The sequence below is a fragment of the Bos indicus x Bos taurus genome, chromosome 25, assembly GCF_003369695.1.
Source record: "Bos indicus x Bos taurus breed Angus x Brahman F1 hybrid chromosome 25, Bos_hybrid_MaternalHap_v2.0, whole genome shotgun sequence".
Classification (NCBI taxonomy): Eukaryota; Metazoa; Chordata; class Mammalia; order Artiodactyla; family Bovidae; genus Bos; species Bos indicus x Bos taurus.
The window spans coordinates 9,674,682-9,699,486 of record NC_040100.1 but is presented as its reverse complement, the minus strand read 5'-3'; the positions used below and the strand labels follow the sequence as shown (position 1 = coordinate 9,699,486).

Below are 24,805 nucleotides of genomic sequence, written 5' to 3'. Positions count from 1 at the left end.
ACGTAATTGAGAATTGAAATTAATGACTTAAGAATGAACTTTTATTCAACCATTATCTGCCTTAATGTGTCACGAATTGGATCTGACTTGATAATGGAAATCTAAGTTTGGATCTTAAAGATAAAAGCTATGGACAGTGCTAGGTTAAACACAGATATGAACACTGTCATTCTGCGGGAGGGTCTAGGTTTTAACACCCTACAGTAAATTTCTCTAATGCGTTTGTTCCAATATCAAATAAACACATTACCGGATGAGCTTCTGACTGGAGGATCACAAATCTCACTGCGAACAGAGGATAACATGACTCCATTGAGGGGTCAGGAAGACCTGTGGAACTTTCTTCATGCTTACTCAAACTTAATGCAGAGGAAAACTTTTTTTTTCCCCAATACATCAAACATCTATCAGAGACAAGACTTTCTTATCTGAATTAAGAAATTTTAATCACTGATATTTCTCTATCTTCTAAGGTGTTTCACTAAGCCAGAGTCAAGCAAGGAGCACAGTACAATAAACAGTGCCTATTTTTCTTAAGCTCTTCAGTACTTCCCCTTATATGTTACCATGTCAGTGATTGCCTCTGAGCATTCTGAAATGTCACCACGGACTTCAGAAAAGTCTTTTTTGGGTATAAATCTCAATCAGCTTTAGAAGCGAAAACCATGAGTTCTCCATAAACATTTATGGAATATAGAAGATAAAAATACAATACTTACAGTATTTTACAAAATCTTTCTGAAAGTCCTTTCTAGTGTTGACAAAAGCACGTCCTCTCTCGGTTCCAACAACAAACACGTCTGTCTCATACACTGCGATGCACGCTACTTCCGCCTTGGACTTGGCCAGTTCTTTACACTAAAATACACAAATAGTAAATCTTATGTTACACACAGACGTTTAAAAGCACTCTTTCAGCTGGATGAATAAAAAAATCTTATCACATGACCAGCCTTAATGCCTCATCTGGAATAAGGTAAAGTTTCTAGTTTCTGGCCTTAAGTTATCAAATCTAGAAGAGAGTTCCCATTTTTTTTAAAGAGACCACTATTTCTAAATTGTTTACAACCTTGATTTTTAAGGATTCACAGAATTTTTATGAAAAAAGGGCAGAAATCCTTTTTAACGTGTTATAGGTCAAAAACCCAAGAGACAGACTCAGATGTGCACACAGGCTTGCTGGCAAGCACTCCCAGTGACAACCACCTTGTGAGGTGAGGGGCAGCAGGGTTCTGCAGAGCAAGAACGGACAGCTGCTGCAGAGGCGCTGCAGGCACTCGGGAGCTGGGTCCGGCCTCCCCCAAGGGAAGGGGAGACCCTGGGCAAGGGAGGCTCTGACACAGAGAAGCCAGCAGTCCTGCAGGGGAGAGGGGCCCAGGAGCCACACTACAGCTTCCATCACAAATGCCCCCCTCCACAAGTATCTCCACTGGAAACCACTCAGAAAGGTACACTTCTACTGAGTACATTCCTAAGAGACTAAATCTTCTTTAAAATCTTCACAAAAGAGTATACAGCCTTCCATTTCGTGGATAAACAATAATTCATTTAGTGCAACCTTTATAGAAAATGCTGCTGACTCCAATTATCATTCTGAAACACAACACTGAAAAAATCATCTGGGAACAAAATAGTTATGTGTATCTTGACTGACTTTCTTTTTTTTTTTTTAATTTTATTTTTAAACTTTACATAATTGTATTAGTTTTGCCAAATATCAAAATGAATCCATCACAGGTATACATGTGCTCCCCATCCTGAACCCTCCTCCCTCCTCCCTCCCCATACCATCCCTCTGGGTCGTCCCATTGACTGACTTTCTTAAAAGACAGTCAGAGACATGAAACCACAGTCCAAAAATTCTCAAAGTAAAAACTTTTAAGGTCCTCAAAACCTACTGAAAATTGCTTTCTAAGAAGGGTCATCAGTTGACACTCCCATCTGTACTTCTAGAAGGGCTAACTCTCAGTATCCTAGCAAACATTACTGTGCAACTTTCCCAGAACCATTTTTAAAAGTATAAACCATTATTATACTTTAGTATAATCAATAATCCAGGGAACTCCCTGGCATGCCAGTGGTTAGGATGCAGTACTCTCACTGCTAAGGCTCAGGTTCAATTCCTGGCTGGGGACTTATCCCACAAGCCACAAGGCCTGGCAAAAAAAACAAACACAAAACAAAAAACCCCCACTAAGCCAAAGATTAGCATACAAATCAAAGGGTATTGAAGAATATGGACCTTGAGACAGTTTTCTGTGAATCAGCTTACCTTTCATGCTATGTTAGTGTTTATTGATGCATAAGGGTGCCTCACTAATACTAGGCATAGAAAAGCTTATGGAACTAAATACATATTTACATACATTTTCTCCTGGTTTTTTCATCTTAACATGACTATCTTTAAATTTTCACTCATCTAGAATTTAACTTAACACACGATAAAGACTTTCTTCCCCCAAATAGCCTATGTTCTCAGTATCACTTGTTGAAAACTAAAGCTTCCTCTGGCTGTTTTTGATTTGTACCATTACCACCCTCTAATTTCTTAAATGGGAACTACTTGCATAATATCGCTTTAAAATGGTATCTGGAATAAATCATTTTATACCTACTTTCATGATCAGAAAGCTTCTGAGCTGTGATAAAGCCACAGCAGAGAAACTGTGACCTTGAGGTGAGCCAACAATCTTCTCAGCATGACGAACACTGCTGTACTGAGGTTGTATTATATTACATTTCTGTGAGATGGACCCTGGCTGCTCACCTGTAAGGAACTATTATTTACGTACCTTGAGATAAATGAGGGTGCATTCTTGCTTCACTATCCATTCTTAGTTGGACAACCCTGTCACCAAACGCAGCGTTTATGAAACAGCAAAGCAAGATTCACGTACTGTCTAAGGATTTAGATCAAAGAAACCTATAGGCCAAAGGAAGAGGGATGAAGCCAACCTATAACCTACCATACTTGACAGTACACAACTGGGAACAGGACAGACTTTCACTCCTGCTGGTGAGGAGGAAATAAACACTGCCAAAGGTGAGGAAACTGTGAAGACAGCCTGAGGAAGAGACTGGGTCCTACGCAACATTATGTCATCCTACGTAAAGATTAGTATTAAAGAAAATGACTTAATATCAACAGAGTAGATTTAATCTCTAAATTATTTAACATGACAGCCACAAATGTTGACTGATTTTAAGACCAAAAGCGAGAAATAAGTGACATTCAGAGAGAAATAGTATATATGGTCACTAATCACTCTAAAATTGCTTTCTTGAAGGAGATAATTTTTTTAATTCTTATGTAGTAGAAAGAAAGGGGAAAATGCCCTAATGGAAAAATAGGAGATTCCACTAGTATTCTGCTATATATAAAATATAAATTATATATATATATAATATATATATATAAAATATTATATATATATAATACTTAAAGACAGTAAATACACTACCTCCTCCTGCTTAGAATATATAATTTCACTGTGTCAGAAAATACCTAAGTCTAATAGTTTTTAAATCTATGAACTCATACATATTCATAAAAACATGATAAGCAAACTATAGTACTATGATAGTAATATAGGAATGCAACAAAATAATTATTTTGCAATTATGTGTAAATAAGTTTTTTTTTTAATAAAGTTACACTACATATTTGGTAAAGGCCACCGAATTCAGAAAATTGTAAATGCAAAGCACAATATAATAAAGAATAGATGTAAAATAGTGAATATGCTCTTAAGGCCCCAAATTGTGGTAATGTTCTTTACACCAATACAGTAAGACACCAGCAACACACTACAATATACAAACTCACTCAGACTAACTTCAAATATCACACTCAAATTCAAAGCTAAGGCTTGCAAAACGAGGGATTGCCTAAGATATTAGGAGGTAGAAAATTGAAATTAAATGTAAAAAATTACACATTCAGGTAAGTTAACAACATTGTGAAACATGGTATGCAGTAATATTTGATTTGAAAAGCTTAAATCCCATTAACTATTATTCAAGCAAAAAATCTGTATATACTAAAAAAAAAAAGACAAAGTGTATGTTTTCCAAAAACCAATCAATCGAATTTTCACAAGCCCAATGTTACCCAACTGGAAACTTTACACAAGTGCAGAGCCATCTCACCATGGACTCAAGAGCAGACATGAGGAACGTCACCACCATCCTGCTCTCTGAGGACTCCTCGTCTTCGACAGGCAGGGTAGACACTGCTACTTGGGCCATGATCCCTGGGAAAGAGAAGCATTAAGGAGTGAGTGCTAGAAACTCAGTGTCCTGCTCAACGTATGTTTAGAGCTGGAGGGGTCCTCCATGAGTTGCCTAAGAACGAACGAGAACGAGAAGTCGTGTCCGACTCTTTGGGACCCCATGGACTGTAGCCTACCAGGCTCCTCCATCCATGGGATTTTCCAGGCAAAATCCAGAGGATCTTTCTGATCCCGGGATTGAACCTGGGTCTCTCTCATTGTATGCAGATGCTTTACCATCTGAGCCACAGTTTTCTTGCAATAGAGAAAAAGTAGGAGACTCAAAAACCAAGTATTCTAAGGACTTGCCTGGTGGTCTAGCAGCTAAGACCCCATCTTCCAATGCAGGGGGTGTGGGTTTCACCCCTTCTTGGGGAATTAAGATTCTGCATGCCACAAAATGCAGCCAAAAACTATAATAAAATTTATTTAAAAAAAATATCTGTATAAGATACAGAACCTATCCCCTAATTTTTCATCTAGTTTTATTTCCATAAAATTAGGTCAGCATCACCTTCCAAAATAAATTTAGATGTCACCCAGAACTAGTTTCCCAGTGACAGAAAGAGGTAGTGCACTTCACAATCCAGGCAGTTTATCACAGTTCAACACACATCACCTCCCTTTCTCCTGAGGGCCCTGATTACAGAAAAGTGGATGAAGCAGACAGGGTGGGGCACGGGATTTCTTTCTTTTGGGCTTCTCTGGTGGCTCAGAGGTTAAAGCGTCTGCCTGCAATGCGGGAGACCTGGGTTCGATCCCTGGGTCGGGAAGATCCCCTGGAGAAGGAAATGGCAACACACTCCAGTATTCTTGCCTGGAGAATCCCATGGGCAGAGGAGCCTGGTGGGCTACAGTCCAAGGGGTCGCAAGGAGTCGGATGCGACTTCATTTTCACTTTTCACTAAGAAGGAAACAGGCTGCAGGACAAATAACGTCTACGATTCCTTTATAACACTTTCTCTCTAGAAAACTTTAGTATCAGCAGAGAGGCTCAGCTGAATTTCAAGCACTATAAAAACCCAACACATAAACCATTCAATAGGAAGTGTTAGCAAGGATGTGGAAAAACAGGAACCCCTGTGCTATCAGGAGTGTAAAATGGTGCATCCATTGTGGAAAACAGTTTGGTATTCCTCTAAAAAATTACCCGGAATTACCATGATGCAGCAATTCCACTTCTGGGTATATACTCAAGAGAACTGAAAGCAGGGATGTGAACAGGTATTTGCACACTCATGTTCACAGCAGCATTATTCACAAGAGCCAAAAGGTGGAACCCCAAGGTCCACCATCAGATGAATGAACAAAATATCATACATCCATATAATGGAATGTAATTCAGCCTTAAAAAGGTATGAAGTTCTGATATATACTGTAATCGAGATGAACCTTAAAAATATTATTATTCTAAGTGAAATAATCCAGACACAAAAGGACAAATGTGTGATCCACTCAAAAGAGATTACCTACCAGACTAAGAGACAGGAAGTAGAATGCTAGTTCCCAGGGACTAGAAAAAGGGAGCACTGAGAAGTTATTATTCAATACATACAGAGTTTAAGTTTGGGACAACGAAAAAGTTCTGGAGATAGATAGTAATGGTGGTCCCACAACACTGAGAATGTAACTAATGCCAGGGGAATTTTAAACCATTAAAATGGTAAATTTTAATATTAATATATATAATAAAAATTTTAAAAGGCAAACATACATCATATAAAGACATTCTAAGAAGCCAAAATCTAAAGCAAATTTTTAAAAATTCTAATAGTAATCGCCAGTCCAGATTTGATGCAGGATACAGGATGCTTGGTGCACTGGGATGACCCAGAGGGATGGTATGGGGAGGGAGGTGGGAGGGGGGTTCAGGATTGGGAATACATGTACACCCATGGCAAATTCATGTTGATGTATGGCAAAACCAATACAATACTGTAAAGTAATTAGCCTCTAATTAAAATAAATAAATTTTTAAAATAAGTACATAAAAATAAACAACAAAAAAATTCTAATACTAAAAGAATTGTTTTCCTATAAATAGCATGCAAATTAGATGCCTATTAAAAAACTATCCCTTTTCAATTCAGTTAATTCTAGGTTTTAGCAAGAGACCAAATAATGAAATGAAATTAATATGAGAGGATAACTGAAAAATTAAGGACCAACAGTAATTCTATAAAACAAATCAGATCAGATCAGATCAGTCACTCAGTCGTGTCCGACTCTTTGCGACCCCATGAATCACAGCACACCAGGCCTCCCTGTCCATCACCAACTCCCGGAGTTCACTCAGACTCATGTCCATCGAGTCAGTGATGCCATCCAGCCATCTCATCCTCTGTCGTCCCCTTCTCTTCCTGCCCCCAATCCCTCCCAGCATCAGAGTCTTTTCCAATGAGTCAACTCCTCGCATGAGGTGGCCAAAGTACTGGAGTTTCAGCTTTAGCATCATTCCTTCCAAAGAAATCCCTAATACATATATATAAATTAATTTACTAAAGACACCTGGGTATTTCTTAACTATTGTTGTTATTCAGTTGCTAAGTTGTGTCTGACTCTGTGTGACCCCATGGACTGTAGCCCACCCAGCTCCTCTTTCCGTGGAAGTTTCCAGGCAAGAATACTGGAGTTGGTTGCCATTTCCTTCTCCAGAGGATCTTCCTGACCCAGGGATCAAACACGAGTCTCTCGTGCCTCCTGTATTGGCAGGTGGATTCTTTACCACTGTGCCACCTGGGAAGCCCAAAGTTATATTTAAATTTACTTAAATCAAAATGGACAAGGCATACTGTTTTTCTATAATAACTTTCATTTAGAATATATTAATACTATCATTTCTGAAAGTTCATAGCATTTCTGAATAATCTCACTTTTCCTTTAATTCTCTAGCAAGAGAAAAAAGATGTGTTCTCATGTTGCAATAATTTCTCAAGGTCATATAGTCACCCTCAGAGCCAGAATATAACATTAGAACAATTTCCTGCCTATTGCTGCTTCCACCTCTCACCTTCAATTGCCACAGATATGCTATGATATCCATCACATTCAAAGTGTGTTAAGAACTGGGAGGATCGCCATCCTAACAGCCTGTGGGGAAGTCACAGGAGACAAGAGCTCCCGCTTCATTAACAGAACTTCTCGGGACCATCTCAGTACTCTTTGATGGGAAGAACCCTGGAGGCAGCGGAGTCCAGTTGGGCTCCATGGGGAAGGCCGATTCTGTCTGGGGCTTTCTGCTCTCTAGAAATGGCTGCATCTGGGTCACTTCCCTGAGAGCCCTTGGTCAACACGGATCGTGGAACTGCGTCCGCTCCTCCGCCCTTTGCGAGAAAGAAACTGTCATCGCACAGCCGCATTAACTGCGACCGCGCGAGGATACACCAGGCCGGGTGGTGACAGGAGCTTCCAGAGCACGAGGCCTGATGGGTGGGCCCTCCCAGAGCCAGGAGCAGGAAAGCCAGGCTGGGGCGCCCCAGACCACCAAGCAGCTCCGAGACCCCGGTGGGCTGCCCTCGGCTGCCTCCTCTCTGATCAAAGACACCCACTCACTCACCTCCCAGGAAGGGTCTTTTCACCTCTCACCCTACATAGTCAGTTTAAAATAAGAGCAAGATAGACAAAAAAGAAATAAACATTTATTAAATATAGCTATCATGTTTTATTAGTCATCTTTTAAATATTCACAACCACCCTGGGAGAAAGGAAGAGTAAGAGCAAATCGGAAGTATCCAGGGAGCCTAGGAAAAAAAGAACGTTGAAGGGTAGAGCACCTCACAAAAAGGAAATAGGCACTCTCTTTCTGGTTTAAACAGGGGTGTGTGCATGTGTGTGTGTTAAACAGGGAGGCTGTGTTTGCATGTCTCTCTTGTGTGTCTGTGTCTGTGTGTCTAGAAATGAGCAACAACAAAAAATCCCCAGGATATGATCTGTCATATCAAAACTCAGAAGTCTCCCAAATAAAGAGACTATGAAACAAAAAAATTTCAAGTAACTAAAATGGGACAGTGAATTCTCTGGAACAAAAAGGGAAATGACCAAAACGACTGTGTCCTCCTGTAAGAGTAAATACAAAAATGGCGGATGGCTTTTAATCTTTTTAAACACAAAGAAAGAAAAAATGCACTCAAACAATTCAGAATGTGAGCAGTGTGCAGAGTTCAGATTTCCTTTTATTCAGTACGTTTATCATTCACTGGGCATCTGGACTAAGGACTGTCATCCTTTGATTGTGGCAAATTCTCTGCTATTATTTCCTCGGGGCTTCCCTGGTGGCTCAGATGGTAAAGATCTCCTGCAATGCAGGAAACCCAGGTTCAATCCCAGGGTTGGGAAGATCTCCTGGAGAAGGAAATGGCAACCCACTCCAGGATTCTTGCCTGGAGAATCCCATGGACAGAGGAGCCTGGCAGACTACAGTTCATGGGGTTGGAGTCGGATATAATTGAATGACTAACACACACACACATTATTTCCTCAGGTACTGGTTCTGTCCCATTTTCTATCTCCTGTCCCACACTGAAGCTCAGATTAAATGAATCTTAATCCTTAAATCTCTTACTCTCTTCTGTATGTTTCTCATGTATCCTCCCTGAACTGACTCTGGTCTTCTGACTTATCTTCCATTTCACTCATCTTTGTCTTCACTTGTACTTATTCTGTTAAAACTACCCACCAGGTTTTTTGCTTGTAATTTTCATTTATATACTTTCTATTTGCTGCTATGTCACATTTAAAATTTTCTTCACCCCAAAGATTTTCAAGCTTGACATATTTCTTTAAACATAGTAGTGGGAGTTGTTTCATAGTCTAGGATAATTCAAAATCTCAAGTCTTTGCAGTTGTATTTCTGATGTTTCTCACAGTTCTACCTTCCAATGTATGGTTCTTGTTCCCATGTATACCTGTCTTCTACTGTATGCTGGTTGTTTTACATCAAAACCTTGTTTTAAACATGAGACCTGGTGTCTGGGAACAGTTCCTGCCTGGGAGATCACCATAAGCCAAGAATTCACCTTCCTCGGATCCCCTATATGTTAACCCAGACCACAAACAGGGATACAAGCTGCCTTATTTCTTAATCAGTCTTATTCAATCAGGGGTCGCCAGTTATTGAGGGGAATGGTGACTCTGACCCCTGAATTTTCTGCAGATTCTGTGCTTTGGTTTCAGCCTCTTCATCCCACAAGGTTCTCAAAACTCAAGTACATATGGTGACACTGGCAGATGCCCTCAGAGCAAAAGAGATTTCCACTTCTACTATTAGTTCCCTTAAAAAAGAATTTTTGGGGGCCACTGTGCAGCTATGGGACCTTAAGTTTCCCGACCAGGGATCACACCCTTGCCGCCTGAAGTGGAAGTGAGGCATCCTAACCACTGGGTCCCCCAGGGAAGTCCCCCATCTTCCCGTTAATATTATTAGCTTTCTCATAACAGCTCTTCAAAATTCCTACCAACTTTTTGGTAGTTTTACAAAAGTTTTGCTTTATAATTCTAGAGCATTCTTAGTAGTCCCACCAACTCTGGGAACCACATCTAATTTACAATAGTCTTTATCTTCAAGAACAATTTATGTATTAGCCAGAACTATTATTAAACTGCAAGGTTACCCAATTCAAAGCACCACAAGTAAACAAAGGAAATTTTCTTGTTTTATTCAGCCTAAAGGTGGCACTGACTCCATACAAAGCCAGTCAAGGAACACAAGGGACATCATTAGACTTCTATTCGCTCCCCGCAGACCTTACTTCTCCTTAAGAAGATGGGTTTTTTCCTAAGACGAAGATGACAGCCATGCGTATATCTTTAAAGTTTGACCATACACCTATTCTGTGATCCCTGTACCTTCTTGCTACCCTCTGCACAGAAGGTCTGGGGATTTGCATCCCAAGCCCACTTAAGTGGCTAGTCAGAACAAGATTACCTGGGATACACTGTGATTGGCAGTCCAGCCAGAACTGTGTGGAACAGGAAGGGAAGGGAAGCAGTTATTTAAAGGCAAAGCAGGACACTGTCATCAAGAAAGGGGTTGATAAAAGTGCTCACAGACACAAAAATCATGGCTACCAGGGTCCGTTCCACCTCCTTTCCCGTTTTTTTCAGTTTCTTTACTTCTTCAACTACAAATGTTTTTAACTTCATGTTTTGTTTCCCTGATCTGATTTTAATTCTCCTTTATGAGTTTCAAAACTGAACTTAACTGGCCTGTTGCTGTTTCGTCTTTTTATCTTTTAACCTGTCAGCTATTGTTTAAAAGAAGCAACGCCTTCTTTTATGTTTCTGAAAACGGACTCCAGCCATTCTGTAAAGTCTTCTTGGGTTTCTTGTTGGATATCTTTCAGGGATTAGGTTTGTCTGTGTCCTTACTGCACTGATCTCTTCTACCTGAAAATAAGCCAATAATTAATTCCATGTAAGTGCTTGGGTTTTTTATGGTTTGTTTTTGCTGTAACCAGTGTGCCTGCTACTTATTTATTTATGGCCACTTGCTCCGCACAGCCTGCAGTATCTCAGTTCCCCAACCAGGCAGGGATGGAAGCCACAGCCCTTGCAATGGAAGCATGGGGTCTTAACCACTGGGCCACCAGCTTAGGCCACTGGGCCACTTCCCCCATGAAAAGTTTTCATTGGACCACACTTCCAATTTTAATTTATTGATCTGTGCCATTAATGCTGAGCAGCAGAATAATAAAGAGATTTTATAGTGAGTCAAACAGAGCTCTATAACATTTTGACATAGGCCATCATCACTCTAATGAAAAAATCGAGACTCTAAGATTTCTGATTGTGTTGATTTCTAAATATTACTAAAATTTCAAATTAAGCAATAACTGCTTCAAATTAAGGTTCAGGTCAGATTGTTAAATCAGTGGGGGGAGAGGGGTCATAACTCTGATCTTGTTTTTTTTTTATTACATTTATGTCTTATTTCTTTTTTGTGATGTTATAGTTATTTTCAACAAGCATTTTTCCATTTCAATCTTAAAGCTTACAATCTTAGATCAAGAAGAAAATTCAAGATATTTTAGTGCAACCTCTTTGTTCCATTGTATTAGAAATGAGAAACCCAACCCAACAAGATTAGCTGTCTGGATAAAGTCATAGAGACAGCTAATTTTATAACCAGGGACTAGAATTGTATCTCCAAATTCTAACTTTTATGCATAAAAATAACCCAAGAAAGGCAGGTTAAAAGGTGATTAGAACTGTACTACTAGGCAATCTTCCTAAGGCAGCAAATTAACTGGCACTTAGAAGCAAATTGAAGCAAAAGTGTAATATCCTTTTTGTCCAAAAGGCAAATACTAGAGAAGAAGGCGATGGCACCCCACTCCAGTACTCTTGCTTGGAAAATCCCACGGAGGAGGAGCCTGGTAGGCTGCAGTCCCTGGGGTCGCTAAGAGTCGGACACGACTGAGGTGACTTAGCAGCAGCAGCAGAGGGACACTGAAGGGTACATGTGAACATACAACAGCACTTTCTGAAAAAACAAAGAATATTGTTCAAAGAAATAAATACGAATGATTTGCAGACCGATTGTCTAGATGAACGCGTAACTTTACGTCACAAAACTCTGCTGACAGGCACTGTCAGGCACACACATCACCATTAACAGTGACAAACAGCCATGAGTCGTTTAAGCAATGCTTTATTTTAGTAAAATCCAAAAACCAAGATCCATGGTCAACTAGGAAGAAATGGATTTGAACTCAGCCAGGCACCAGGTTCAATATTTTCTTCTCAAAAATTTCATTTTCAGTTTTCTATAGTCAGTTTAAATTCTCTATTATTTTTACTTATCATAAGCAACTAAGAGCCACACTGTACATTTAGTTAAGTATGATGAAATGAACTTTACGACTACAAAAATCAGTAAGTTTCCCAACTCAGTGTTTTATTTCTAGAGCCATAATTACTAAACCGCAGATACCTGGATCAATTAAAACTGAGAAAACATTAAAAATCAATTAACATACTTACCCCTAGGATATTGGCCATGGAAGGCTACAGACAGTATTTAGGACAGATAATATGGTATTCAAGTCTGCAATTAAACAGGCTTAAGAGTTTAAAAACAAAGAGGGGGGGAATACTTTAATTAATCAGGAAAATCTTCCACTGAAACTTAATTTTTCGACCTGCACTCCAACAAAATGCAGCATGGCTTTCCTGTGCCGTGGTTGCTTCCACCGGACCAGTATTTAAGATGAGCTATCTCTTCCGTGGTTTTTTCTGGTTGTTGTTTGGTAGCTTCAGCTGGTAAAGAATCTGCCTGCAATGCAGACACCCCAGTTTGTTCCTGGGTCAGGAAGATTCCCCTGGAGAAGGGATAAGCTACCCACTCCAGTATTCTTGGGCTTCCCTGGTGGCTCAGAATCTGCCTGCAGTGCGTTCGACCCCTAGCTTGGGAAGATCCCCTGGAGGAGGCACAGCAACCCACTCCAGTATTCTCGCCTGGAGAATTCCATGGACAGAGAAGCCTGGCGGGCTACAATCCACAGGGTCACAAAGTGTCAGACACAACTGAGTGACTAACACACAGACACACATCTTTTTAGTTGTCTCCATTATTTGAGATCTAGTTTCAGGGTTTTTTTTGTTTATAAGGTTAGCTAAAACTCTAATTTACCAATTCATTTAATTTTACTAAGAGCCACAAAAGCCAAATTTCAACAAAATTGTGACTGAAGGCATCATTACAATCTTAACTACACTCATCTTCAGCGAGAAGTATAAAATAACTTTCAGTATCACTTAATTCTAAGAACAGTAAAATGGAATTTCAAACTTTTATAAAATGCTGATTTTATAAAAGTATTTTTTTTAATGAAGAGAACTAAGAAAAGGCTAAAATTCATCATCTAAGATACTATTTTGTCTTAAGATGATGCCTAAAATAAAAGGCAAGGACCTAATAGCTGAATCAGCTGATTTTATCCTAAATAAGATTCAGTTCCATTAAAATTAGTATAGGTTATCATGTAATATTACATATTGGCAATCTATTAGGCTGCCTAAAAATTTCTACCTCTGAAACTTGTATTTAATAGCTCTGTGTTCTAGCTACAATATCCTAAAAGCTAAAGTTTTTTTTAGGAGAGAAAACTTACTCATCCCTAAAACGTCAGTATACATTTAGTGAAATCACTTTGGGTTGTGAACAAAGATTTTATAAATATCTTAAATTTTTTTCAGCATAGTACCATTTGTTCTGGTCTTCCCAGGTGGCTCAGCAGTACAGAATCAACCTGGCAATGCAGGAGACGCAGGTTCGATCTCTGGGTCCAGAAGATCCCTGGAGGAGGAAATGGCAACCCACTCCAAATATTCTTGCCTGAGAAACCCCATGGACAGAGGAGCTTGGCAGGCTACAGTCCATGGGGTCACCAAGAGTCGGACGTGACTGAGCATGCACGAACCATTTGTTCTAATTATGTCCACGGAGCAGTTTCTAAAGAAAATGTATTTATAGTTATTCATTGACTCCATTAGTTTAACTTCTGAAAGATCTCAAGAAGGTAACTTAGTATCTTGACATGTTTATTGTGACAGCTGCCAGACACATTTTACAAAGCAGACCTTTTCTAACATAAGACTAGTTGATACTTCGAAAATAAATTGCCCACAATCACAGAATTATTATATTACTAGACTCTCATCCATATCTGTTCTTAATTCCCAAGTTCTTTTAAACTACACTATACACTGTAACCCAATTTTTAACATTTTTCAAATTCCACTACCCACAATATTTAAATTTCATTGTTTTCAAGGACTTAGGTTAACTCCTCTACGTGAGGTTTTTAGGTTCAAGCACTAAATGTCATCCCTAAAAAAGTTTAAAATTCTCAGCCTAAATTTTTAAAATTCCCAGCATTCCACAATGCTAAAAAGACAAGAGATATTTTCATTATCCCTAAGTACTGCCTCACAAAACACTTACTAGGCAAAGGAAAATATAGCATACATCATCCACCATTTTAACCAAGTGTTCAAAGTAACTCCAGTCACGGGACAAATAAACATCATGCCCAGCCAACAAAACACAAGAACACTGTGATGTTCCTGTCCAAAAGGCACTGGACAAAGCAGAGCTGAGAGTCATTTTATGAAATGACTGCTCTGTAACCTTCAAAAAGGTCAAGGGCATGAACATCAAAGACAGAGGAACCGCTCTACAGTGAAGTATATTATAGAGATGGGACAACTGGATGCAAAGTGTGATACTGGGGATTCCCTAGTGGTTCAGTGGTTAGGACTCTGAGCTTTTACTGCCGAGGCCACAGTTCAATCCCTGGACAGAGAGCTCAGTGTGCTGCTGGACTAGGCCCTTTGCTACATACAATGAGTGGTGTTTGCCAAAACATGAATGGGCTTGCAGGATGAAGGGTATGTGGGAAATTTTTGTTTGTTTGCTCTTCTTATAATTATTTTGTTTAAAGTGTTTCAAAATAATTTTTAAAATATTTCATGTATATTAATTAAAACACAGCCACTAATTAAAATTCCTCCTACTTTTGCCTGACTTCAAAGGGGTTCTAACTTTTTTGCTTTTGCAGTCACAAGTGAAGTATTAAAACTGGGAAAGTGAAGGATGTTACACTGTGATTACTGATTAGAATTTGTCCCCATCAGCTAAATAAAATTGGATTTTTTTTTTTTTTTTTTGGCTTCTTGCATTTTAAGGAAGGAGCGATTAGAATTTCATGTCAAAAGTATAAACACACACACAACTTTATCTAAAGACTGTCAGAAGAAACTTCTACAGACTATGTATCAATCAAATGGTGTATCAGGGTCTTTCAGTTTCAACAGTACTGTGTTTGGGTTTGAGACCAGGTCCTCCATCCAGTTCTGCAGTCAGCACTCATGACACACTGGTTAATTCAAGGTGGACCAAGGCTGATTTTTAAGTCAAGGCTTTTAAGTTTTTATAGTAGGCTACGCTTACATTTTAAGATGTGTTAAGTTGCTTTGGTTGTGTCCGACTCTGCGACCCTATGGACTGTAGCCTGCCAGGCTCCTCTATCCATGGGATTTTCCAGGTAAGAATACTGGAGTGGGTTGCCATTTCCTCCTCCAGGGGATCTTCCCGACCCATGGATGGAACTCAAATCTCTTGTCTCCTTCATCGGCAGGCAGGTTCTTTACCACTAGTGTAAATTATTAATTTCTGCGGAAATAAAGTTTGTAATTTTATCAGTAAACATCAAGCAATCTCTCAAGACAAAACAAAATACATTGCAAAGGTTAGGATTTGAAATGATCTCCAAGTGTTTACTTTCATACTTAAAACATTATACCCTCTCCACCCTATTTCCAAAAAACTGTTGAGACAGCTAACAAAAATAGTCAAATTTTTTTCTTTTTTAAAAAGCCAGAGGGGACTTCTCAGATGGTCCAGTGGTTAAGAACCCACCTTTCTATGCAGGGGACATGGGTTCAAGCCCTGGTTAGAGAACTAAGATCCCACATACTGGAGCAACTAAGCCCACACACTGCAACTAAGACCCTTTGCAGCCAAATGAATACATAAATATTTAAAAACAGAAAAGCCAGGGGACTTCCCAGGTGGTCCAGTTGTTAAAGGCTCCAAGCAGGTCTGAGTTTGATCCCTGCTCAGGGAACTAAGATCCTACAGGCCTCATGATGGAGTCAAATAAGTAAAATAATAAAAACTAGGAAAAAAAAAAAAAAAACAGGTGAAGGAAAGAATGATAAAATAATTAAAAGAAGTCAGGGAAAGTGGATCTTTCCCAATAGTGGATTACAAGTTCAATACTGAGTTTCACAGTATCCAGAACACTGTCTTTGCAAAACAAACACACACCTTATCAACTATTCAGGAAAATCCACAACTTTTCTTAGCACTAGTTTGAAATTTTTCACACATGTATAAAGTATACTTTTACACTGATAGTCCAGAGTTTTTTAAAAGGAGCAGCTTTCTCTACCAATATACAAAGAATGTACTCCTTTTACTTTACGTCAAGTTTAAAAAACATTTGGTTTACTTGTTAAACTGGCTCACTTGTTTTTTTCTAACTTTGTATGAATTGGAGGAGGAAATGAAAATCAAGTAACTGGCGTAAAAGCTCCATCTTTTCTCTTTTTAATGTATTGTCCACAGAAAGCAGGCAACAGAGCCAAGCAATTATGAACGGCAGCTTTGGAATGAGGCCAAAATTCTGAATTAAAGGCCTAGCTCCAATATTAGATATGGCTGGCTGTGGGATTCTTTAATCCCAAATCTCCTAGTCTGGAAATGACAATAAATACGTGAACTTAACTCACAAGGTTCCTATCAGAATCTGTCAAGTACCTGACAGAGTGCTAAACATAAGCATTCAATAAACTGAATAAGCACTTAATTTTAAATTTAATTAAATCACTTATTCCTAAAATACACATATATGGGGACTTGTCCAGACTCTGCGCTTCCACTGCAGTGGCGGGCCTGGGTTTGATTCCTAGTGGGGAAACTAAGATTCCACACAGCAAACTAAGATCTGTGCAGCAAAGCCAAATAAAACAAATCAGTCAAATCCCTAGAGACAGAAAGTAAAACGGTGAGTGCAGGGGCTGCAAGGAAGAGGGAATGGGTTAATGGGCAACTTCAGTTTAGGAAGATGAAAAAGTCCTGGAGCTGGACTTTATGATGGCTGCTCAACCCGGTGACTGCACAAACTGCACTTAACACTGCTTTGTCGTATGTCTATCTTACCACCATTTTTTTAAAAATCACTATCAGGAACTATCTGAAAGAACGAGGTTTTCATGGTGGAAATAGCCGACACAAATTCTTCACAAAGGGACAAACTCATTTCTCAGCAGTTTTCTCTGCTATTGAAAGATCTGTTCAGATCCATCTAAATTCTGCCCCAAGGAAATCAATAAAAAGAAAAGGCAACGATCCAGCAATCCCACTAAGCATACACACAAAAAGCTTGAAAACTATTTTGAAAGCTCAAAATACTTGTACAGCAATGTTCATGTTGCAACACTGTAATGCCCAAAAGGTAGAAACAATCTGAATGTCCATCAACAGATGAACAGAAAACAAAATGTGGAGTACCACGCAATGCGGCACTGTTCAGCCACTTTAAAAAAGCAATGACGTTCTGATACACACAACACAGATGAAGCCTGAAAATATTACTCCAAGTAAAACAGCCAGACCCAAAAGGACAGGACTGCATGATTCCACTTACATGACAATCTACAAGAAGCAAATTCACAGAGAATAAAAGTAAATGAAGAGATTTCCAGGAACTCCGGGGAAGAAGGCCTTCTATCTGGGGCAATGAGAAAGATTTTAGAAACAGTGGTGATGGTTATAAAATGCTGTGACTGTAATTAAAGGCACTGAATTTAAAAGGCTTAAAAATGCTTTAAATGGAAAAAAAGAAAAAGAACAGGAGAAAAGTGGGAAGCTAACAATTTCCCTGAACCCCTTTAGGCACTTTTCAAACTAATCCCAGCACTAGGGTCAATCTCTTTGCACTTTCCTTCCTTATAAAGTGGGCATTTTACATGTTGTCACCCTCCCCTTTGTCAAATTATCATTTCAATAAAGTAATCTAAGTGGTTTCAAGACTGAGGCCAAGAATACTTTTTAATTTTAGTGCAGTTCCACTATCTCATTTTCTTTAAGTATATTTTGGTCTGAAAATTCAATTGAGACAAAACTCTGTTCACATTTACGTTATAGTCAATACTAAGAGCTTTTTCTAAATACATCAAATTCTTAATAATGAATAAGATATAAGCAGTTTTCTCAGGTATCATTTAACTGTCAGTTTCTAGTGAAAACACGAAGGTGAGTGAGACCTGACCACAATTAAGACAGGTAAACTTTTCTTACCTTCTTTAATTGCCCACTAACAACAAAGAAATTCCAATTGCCCTTCAACACATTTATGAGTTTCTGTCTCAAATATAACAGCCCAGGGCAGGGGTGGGGTGGGGGGAAGGTACTGCTTTGAAAACTTGTATGATAGCTGAAGAAAATTGGTGGAGGGATTCTGTGTTGGGTAAGCAGTTCTAAAGGCTATTTTCCAATTTTAAGTTTACTAATTACAAGGCAGACATTAATCTCCATTATGGAAATTCACATTATAGATAGCTGTCTACTAACCAGGGCTCACTTTAACCAGATGCCCCAAATAGGACCAAACACTTGCCTACGCTCTGACCCTACAATCACACCAGAATACAACCACATACAGGTTTCCCTGGTGCCGCAGATGAGAAAAGATCTGCCTGCAGTGCAGGAGACCGGGGTTCAATCCCTGGGTCGGGAAGAGGCCCTGGAGATGGAAATGGCAACCCACTCCACAATTCTCACCTACGAACTCCCATGCACAATCACAGACAGTACTTTAAGCTGGGGAACGGGTGATGTATTTCCTTTGCCATCCTACAAAGACAAAAACACTTTGTCAGAGGGGGAAAATCCCTGAAGAACAATTCTTGCCCTCACAGAATTTACATTCTCCAGAGTCTATGGAGATTAACCTTGTAATCAATATAACAAGGACTGGTATCACATGCAGTTTTTATTTCCTTTGGAAATTCAATTTCTATAAAGTATTAAACATAGTATTTAATTTTAATTCATTCAATCTTCAGAACAACCCTAAAAGAGAAACAGTTTCTATTATCATCATCCTTTTGATACATAGGGAACATAGGGAAACTGGGATACAAAGATGTGAAAGGGAATTAATTGTTCAAGGTAACACAGATGGGAGTAATTTCAGAACCTATGTCGATAGGCACCCACTAAGCCATACTGTCTCACTCGGCCGTAAATTCATTTTGCCTCTGAAGTTACACTTTTTAAATAAGCGAATTCTTTTAAAGTCCTCCATAATTTTTCAATTTACAACCAAGGAACATGAGTCAATCTGCCATCAACTCTGACAATCCCTATGCAACTTTTTCTTACTTTCCCACTAGGTCAAAGTGGGAAAAAGCAGAGGAGTAGCGACAGAAACAGGCATGGAGTATGAAGGCGAGGACTGCAGAAACAAAGAGGAAAAAAAAGAAAAAACAAAAATGGGAAAACTGCATCTGGGAACATTCCTGTAAAGGAAAGCCAAGAAAGAAGAAAATGCTAAAGGAAGAAAAAGAAAGAACAGAAAAAGAATATTAAGATGCATTCAGTACTTCTGATTTATACACCTAATTTTTTCCAGTATTATATACACACATTCTCTCAAATACTAATTCTTAGTTTTACTACCCCCACACAAGTAGCCTCAGCTACACATTGGTTAATCGAGCATTGTTCTTCATATTGGGGTTTCCCCTGTGGCTCAGCTGGTAAAGAATCCGCCTGCAATGCGGGAGACCTAGGTTCGATCCCTGGGTTGGGGAAGGCTACCCACTCCAGTATTCTGGCCTGGAGAATTCCATGGACTGTAGAGTCCATGGGGTCACAAAGTGACCGACACAACTGAACGACTTTCACTTCACATTCTTCACACTGCCATACTGCCACTTAAGCTCACTGATTACAAGGAAACCCAACTCTACAATTATAATGAACAACTGATTAATTACATTTCCTACCTTCTTTTAGTAACAATGAATAAGCTTCTCAAATAAATGGAGACAACTTTTGAAGAAAAAAGGTACCAATGTAAGGACCTTTAGTAAACTGCTATTAAAAATTTCTTGGTAATTATCTTTCAGGTGTGTGCGTGTGTATTCAGCTCTGTCTGCCTCTTTGCGACCCCATGACTGTAGCCCACCAGGCTCCTCTGTCCATGGGCTTTTCCTGGCAAGAATACTGGAGTAGGTTGCCATTTCCTTCTCCAGAGGATCTTCCCGACCTAGGGGCTGAATCAAGTTTTTGTCTCTAGCATTAGCAGGTGAATTCTTTACCTCCAGGCCACCTGGGAAGCCCTTATCTTTCAGGTAGATTACCTCTAATACATTTCAGCAAAGGTGAAATATTAATACTATTCTCAAAGAGAATTAAATCACCAACAATTCTTCAAAAAAATGCTTTCCCTTAGACATACATAAAAATCACTTGATGAGCATCTGTTTAAGCCACTAAGACAATTTCATGTTAGTTACACCACAGCAGTTTTGTGAAGAGACTGCAATATTTGAAAAATTCATATTTTCAAAGAAGAATGAAACATGATAGAATTTAATTAGGTGGAATGCAAGGTAAATAGCTGGTCACCAGTAATAACAAAAAAAGGTGAAGTGTTTGGAACTTTTTCAGTGTTTTGATTTACTTGAGCAGAGACTTTGTCTTTTATATTTTATGTTTTGGAACACACCATCGATCTAAGGATCATCCAAATAAAATGATAGAACATTACTAGAAACTAATCCCACTCCCCTTATCTAACTTAAGATTACTTTCCCAAAACAGAAATCCATTATACTAAAATTTAAAATCATTGTCACAAAGACTTGTGCCCCAAGACAATGAAAGCCAAAGCCTATGCTTCAATGACAAAGTCTTTTAGTCACTTTCTTAGAAGTTAGTCAAATCATTGGTACATGGAACTGGGGGTGGGGGGAAGAATTGGGGAGTTCCAGCTGCTCTGCCTGCCAAGTTAAACAAAAATTCTTAACTCCCTGTTTGCCAAGTAATCTATAGTAAGCAGTCTGAATTACTTTGATTCTTTAAGACCTCGTTTTAAAGTAAGGAAAAGCATGCACCTAGAATAAACTCCCCTCACAACTTAATTTCATACTAGAGTGAATAGTTCTCACAGCGTTCCTCCTCAGAGCAGCAGCCTTAGCATCAACAGCGAACTAGACAGAAATGCAAATTCTCCGGCCCATCCCAGACTTGCAGCATCAGAACGTCTGGGGTGGGGCCCAGCAATTGTGTTTTAACAAGCCCCGCAGGGGATGCTTGGATTCTGAGAACCAATGGCCTAAGGGCTAAGAGTCATAAAAGTTCAAGGTTTTCTGGCTTGGTGACCAACAGGTAATCACCCAGCTTCTCTAGACTTCTCTTTTAAACAGTGGAATTAGGGGGGTGTTATGAATATTAAATAAGAAAACCACTTTAAGTTTCTAAGAGCGATGCCTGACATATAAAAACATTACTCAAGCACTAACTGCCGCTACCAATATGAGCTTTGACGGTTGTAAACTGGAAGGGGGATAAAGACAAAGACAGAAAAGGTTTAATCCCTAACTCTCCAGGAGTTTAAACCTAGTGACCAGGCCAAGGCACGTGTACACAAAGCAGAACCAACCAAACTCCAAGAGGAAATAAAGAGGGGCAAACGGGCTGACCGTAAGAAGAAGCAACAAATTCTGACCCAACATTATAAGAGAAGGCTTTAAAGAAGTGACTGCATATGAGCAATAAGAGTTCCACCGCCTCAAAGGAACAAAAAGTCATTCCAGCCTACAGGTGTGAGCCAAGATCACAAGAAGCAAGCGAAACGAAAAGTGCACGGTAGCAGATTGCAGTGGCTGGAAAACGGACCAGGAAAAAATATGCTGTAGGACATAGAATCGGTCACCCCAAATCCCGGGGCTTAGCTGGGGGTGGGGGTAGGATTTGGAGGCGTGGCTAAGACCCGGCCTCCGCCCGGCACTCTAATGCACACGCTCGTCTGCAAACTAAGTTCCCCTTTTGTTTTCTGAGCACCCAGAGACCACTTTTACGCACAGCGGCCTATCAAGCCATTGTCTGCAGCAAAGTTGAACGCAAGAAGCTGAGAAGCGTGCCCGGAGGCCCGCATTCCGAGGAGTGGGCGCCACTCCAACTAGACCCTACGTCTGAACATTCTCAGACACCAACAAGCGCAAAACCATGAACACTTAAAAAAAAAAAAAAACGTTTTATTAAAAGGCAAAATTTGGATAAGCACAAAGTCGGGAGTAACGAGGGCAGGGGGGTTTGTTTTGGGGGTTTGTTTGTTTTTTGTCTTCTTCTCTGAATCCCCTCTGGATACTGGCCGAATCCCGATGGCTTATTTTCCCAAGCTTGCAGGCTGAGGTTTTCCTTCCGGTCATTGTGCTTATTTCCCCCAAAGAGCAAGGCCCCGCTGGGGCAGGCGCGCCGGCCCGGCCCCGGGACAAAGCCCACTCCCGGGCTCCACCTGGGCGCGGGCAGGGGCGGGGAGGGGCGGCGCTCCGCGGCCCGCCCGCCGGCCGCAGTTACCAGGCAGCGCGGCACCGCCCACCCCCGCCGCCCGCCGGCCAATCCGGCGCGTCTGCTGCCCGGGCGCACGAGCCCCGGAGACACCAGTCCGAGCGCGACCCCACGGCTGGGGCCTGGCACCGAGCGCGCACCCGCACCTCCCGAGCCGGCCAATCAGCGGGCCGGGCATGCGCAGCCCGCAGGCTCGCTCGATCGCTCGCGCGCGGGGCCCTCACGCGTGAGGCGCCCCCCCCGCCGCCACACGCCGCGCCGGTGCGCGCGCCCCTCCCCCATGCACCCAGGCGCGCGCGTCAACTGTCGTCCCCCGCGACCGCGTCTGCTCCTGCCCCACCCCCAACGCCGGCGGCCCGGGGCTGGTGGGGGGGCGGGATGGGCCCCCCCCAACACGGCCGCCGACGGTCCCCACAACCCCCCCCGCTGTCCGTGCAGTCCCCCCCGCGGAGGGAGGGGGCGAGTCTCAAAAGCCCACTCGAGATGGCAACCGGGGTGGGGTGGCGGGGAGCAGGGATGAGGCGACGGGGACTCACCCGAGTGCAGCCGCCTCCAGGCAGCGCCGGGGCCGGGGGGCGCCGAAGGGAAGAGAATGTGGGCCGCGCGCGCGCGAGCTGTGGCCGCGGCGGAGCAGCCTGGGGTTGAGACGGACCGATGAGCGGGCAGGAGGTGAGAGGGCGAGGGGGCCCGAGCGTCTCGGCCGAGCTCCTGTCACCGCCGCATGGCCGCCCTTGGCAGGGCCTCGCTCAGCGCCTAGATCCTCTCACAGGGGAACCGAGGGATAGGCCGGGGTAACCGCTGCAGGCGGGCGGCCACGGCTAGAGAGCGCGTGCGGGGAAGCGGGGGGGCGATCGGTGGCCCCTTTTCTCTGCTCTCCGAGCTTCTCTCTCTCACCCTCCTCCTCCTCTTTTTTTTTTTTTTTTTTTTTTGTTCCTAGAAGGCGCGCTGCGCGTGCGCACCCGCAGCACCGCCCAGCGGGAGTTGTAGTCTCTGATTCGTCCCCATCAACGTGACGGCGGGGGGCGCTGGACTACGACTCCCAGGAAGCCTCGCGCCGACCAGCCCGGAGCCAGAGGACGCGGCGAGCTCGGCGCCCGGCCCTCTCGGGCAAGGACTGTCAATGGAGGCGCGGGTGGTGGGAGCGAGGAACATGGCTGCACCTGGGGCCTGCGCGGCTGCCCGAGTGGGGGAGGGGAGCGGGGACGCAGGGATGAAAATCCAGGCCGAGTCGGCTCCTTTGCCAGGCTTCAGCCGGCCGCAGCCACGGTCCCATCGCTCGCGCTCACTCTTGCATCCGAGATTCCCTGCAAGTTGAGAGGCTGGAATACAGCAAAAGCCGGGGAGCCCCAGGCCGGCCTGCCGCCTTCCCTGCTTCGCCAAGGGACTTCCTCCGCCCTGCACCACCCTCCGGGACACAAAGAACTCCTGTTAGTTTTTAAAGCTTGCCTCGAGAGACTCTTGCCGCAACTTTGGACTGGGCGAGGGAAGGGCACCATTCTGTTTTTATTTACCCCTCCACCTCCAGGCTTTGCTCACTTTTCACTCGACATGTAGAAGGAAACTTAAGACGGAAAAGCCATGGAGGGCGAGCAGAAAACGTGATTTGCAGCCCGTTTTGTTCTGTCAACCGCTAAGCAATTTTCCTCAAACCCCACCCCCCGGTATTTTTTTTTTTTTTTTTTTTGCATCTCAACTTTCATTAGCTTGCGAATTTCGAAAATGGTGAGATATTACTGTTCACCCCAAGTTAGAAGTTTAAAAAACTCGAGGCCAGAGATTTTAGATGTTTATGTAAAAACACAAAATCGGGTGATTATGTGATGTTTCTCCCTGCCGGAGATTCGGGCCACGCCAGCCATCCTCCCCCCTCCCCCTCCTCCTCGGTAGGTGGCGACCACGGCGCTTTTTCCAGCCTTTGTCGCTCGCAAGAAAACTTTCCGAGCAGCTAGTCTTTTGATGTAGGGCCAAGACCTTTCCTTTGAATTTGGGTTCGCAGATTAGCCTTCCCCTTATTCTTCCGTAGACCGCACCCATAAAGCCTCATCCAGAATGTCCATGTTGGATTTCTTTTAAAATAGATGGAGAATTTAAAGATCCCTGCGAAGCAATCCAATTCCAGAAGACGGCTATATTTTTCCGATTTCCCCTGCAATCTTTTATTGTCATTTTGTCCTCGATTAATTCAATTAGGACTCTTTCTTTGTCAAGTTTCTGCACAGCATTTAGTTTTTCGTAAGAACAATTTTCTTTTTGCATTCATACTTCATTAACATTTTGGAATATTTAAATTCCATCTTCCCAATATCAAGTACAACTGACGTACTTAGGGATAAACATTAACTCTTGAGAAGCCTACAATTCAGCTGGTAATAGCAACCACCACAGGAGC

General features: G+C 41.7%; 1 protein-coding gene across 9 annotated transcripts in view; it reads right to left on the bottom strand.

Moving 5' to 3' along the window:
• Window positions 1-23,339, bottom strand: part of GTF2I (general transcription factor IIi) — an 81,768-nt gene extending 58,429 nt beyond the window's left edge. For 8 of the 9 annotated variants that reach the window (XM_027527384.1, XM_027527385.1, XM_027527389.1 and 5 more), the window contains exons 1-3: window positions 22,953-23,339; window positions 4,150-4,253; window positions 720-858 (exon numbers count right to left, since the gene is read on the bottom strand). In XM_027527384.1, the coding sequence (XP_027383185.1) occupies window positions 720-858; window positions 4,150-4,248 (238 nt within the window). In that variant the 5' untranslated portion in view covers window positions 4,249-4,253; window positions 22,953-23,339. Of the gene's footprint in view, window positions 1-719; window positions 859-4,149; window positions 4,254-18,618; window positions 18,691-22,952 lie in introns of all 9 variants that reach the window. The other variant, XM_027527392.1, reaches the window with a different exon arrangement.
• Window positions 23,340-24,805: the final 1,466 nt, after the last annotated feature.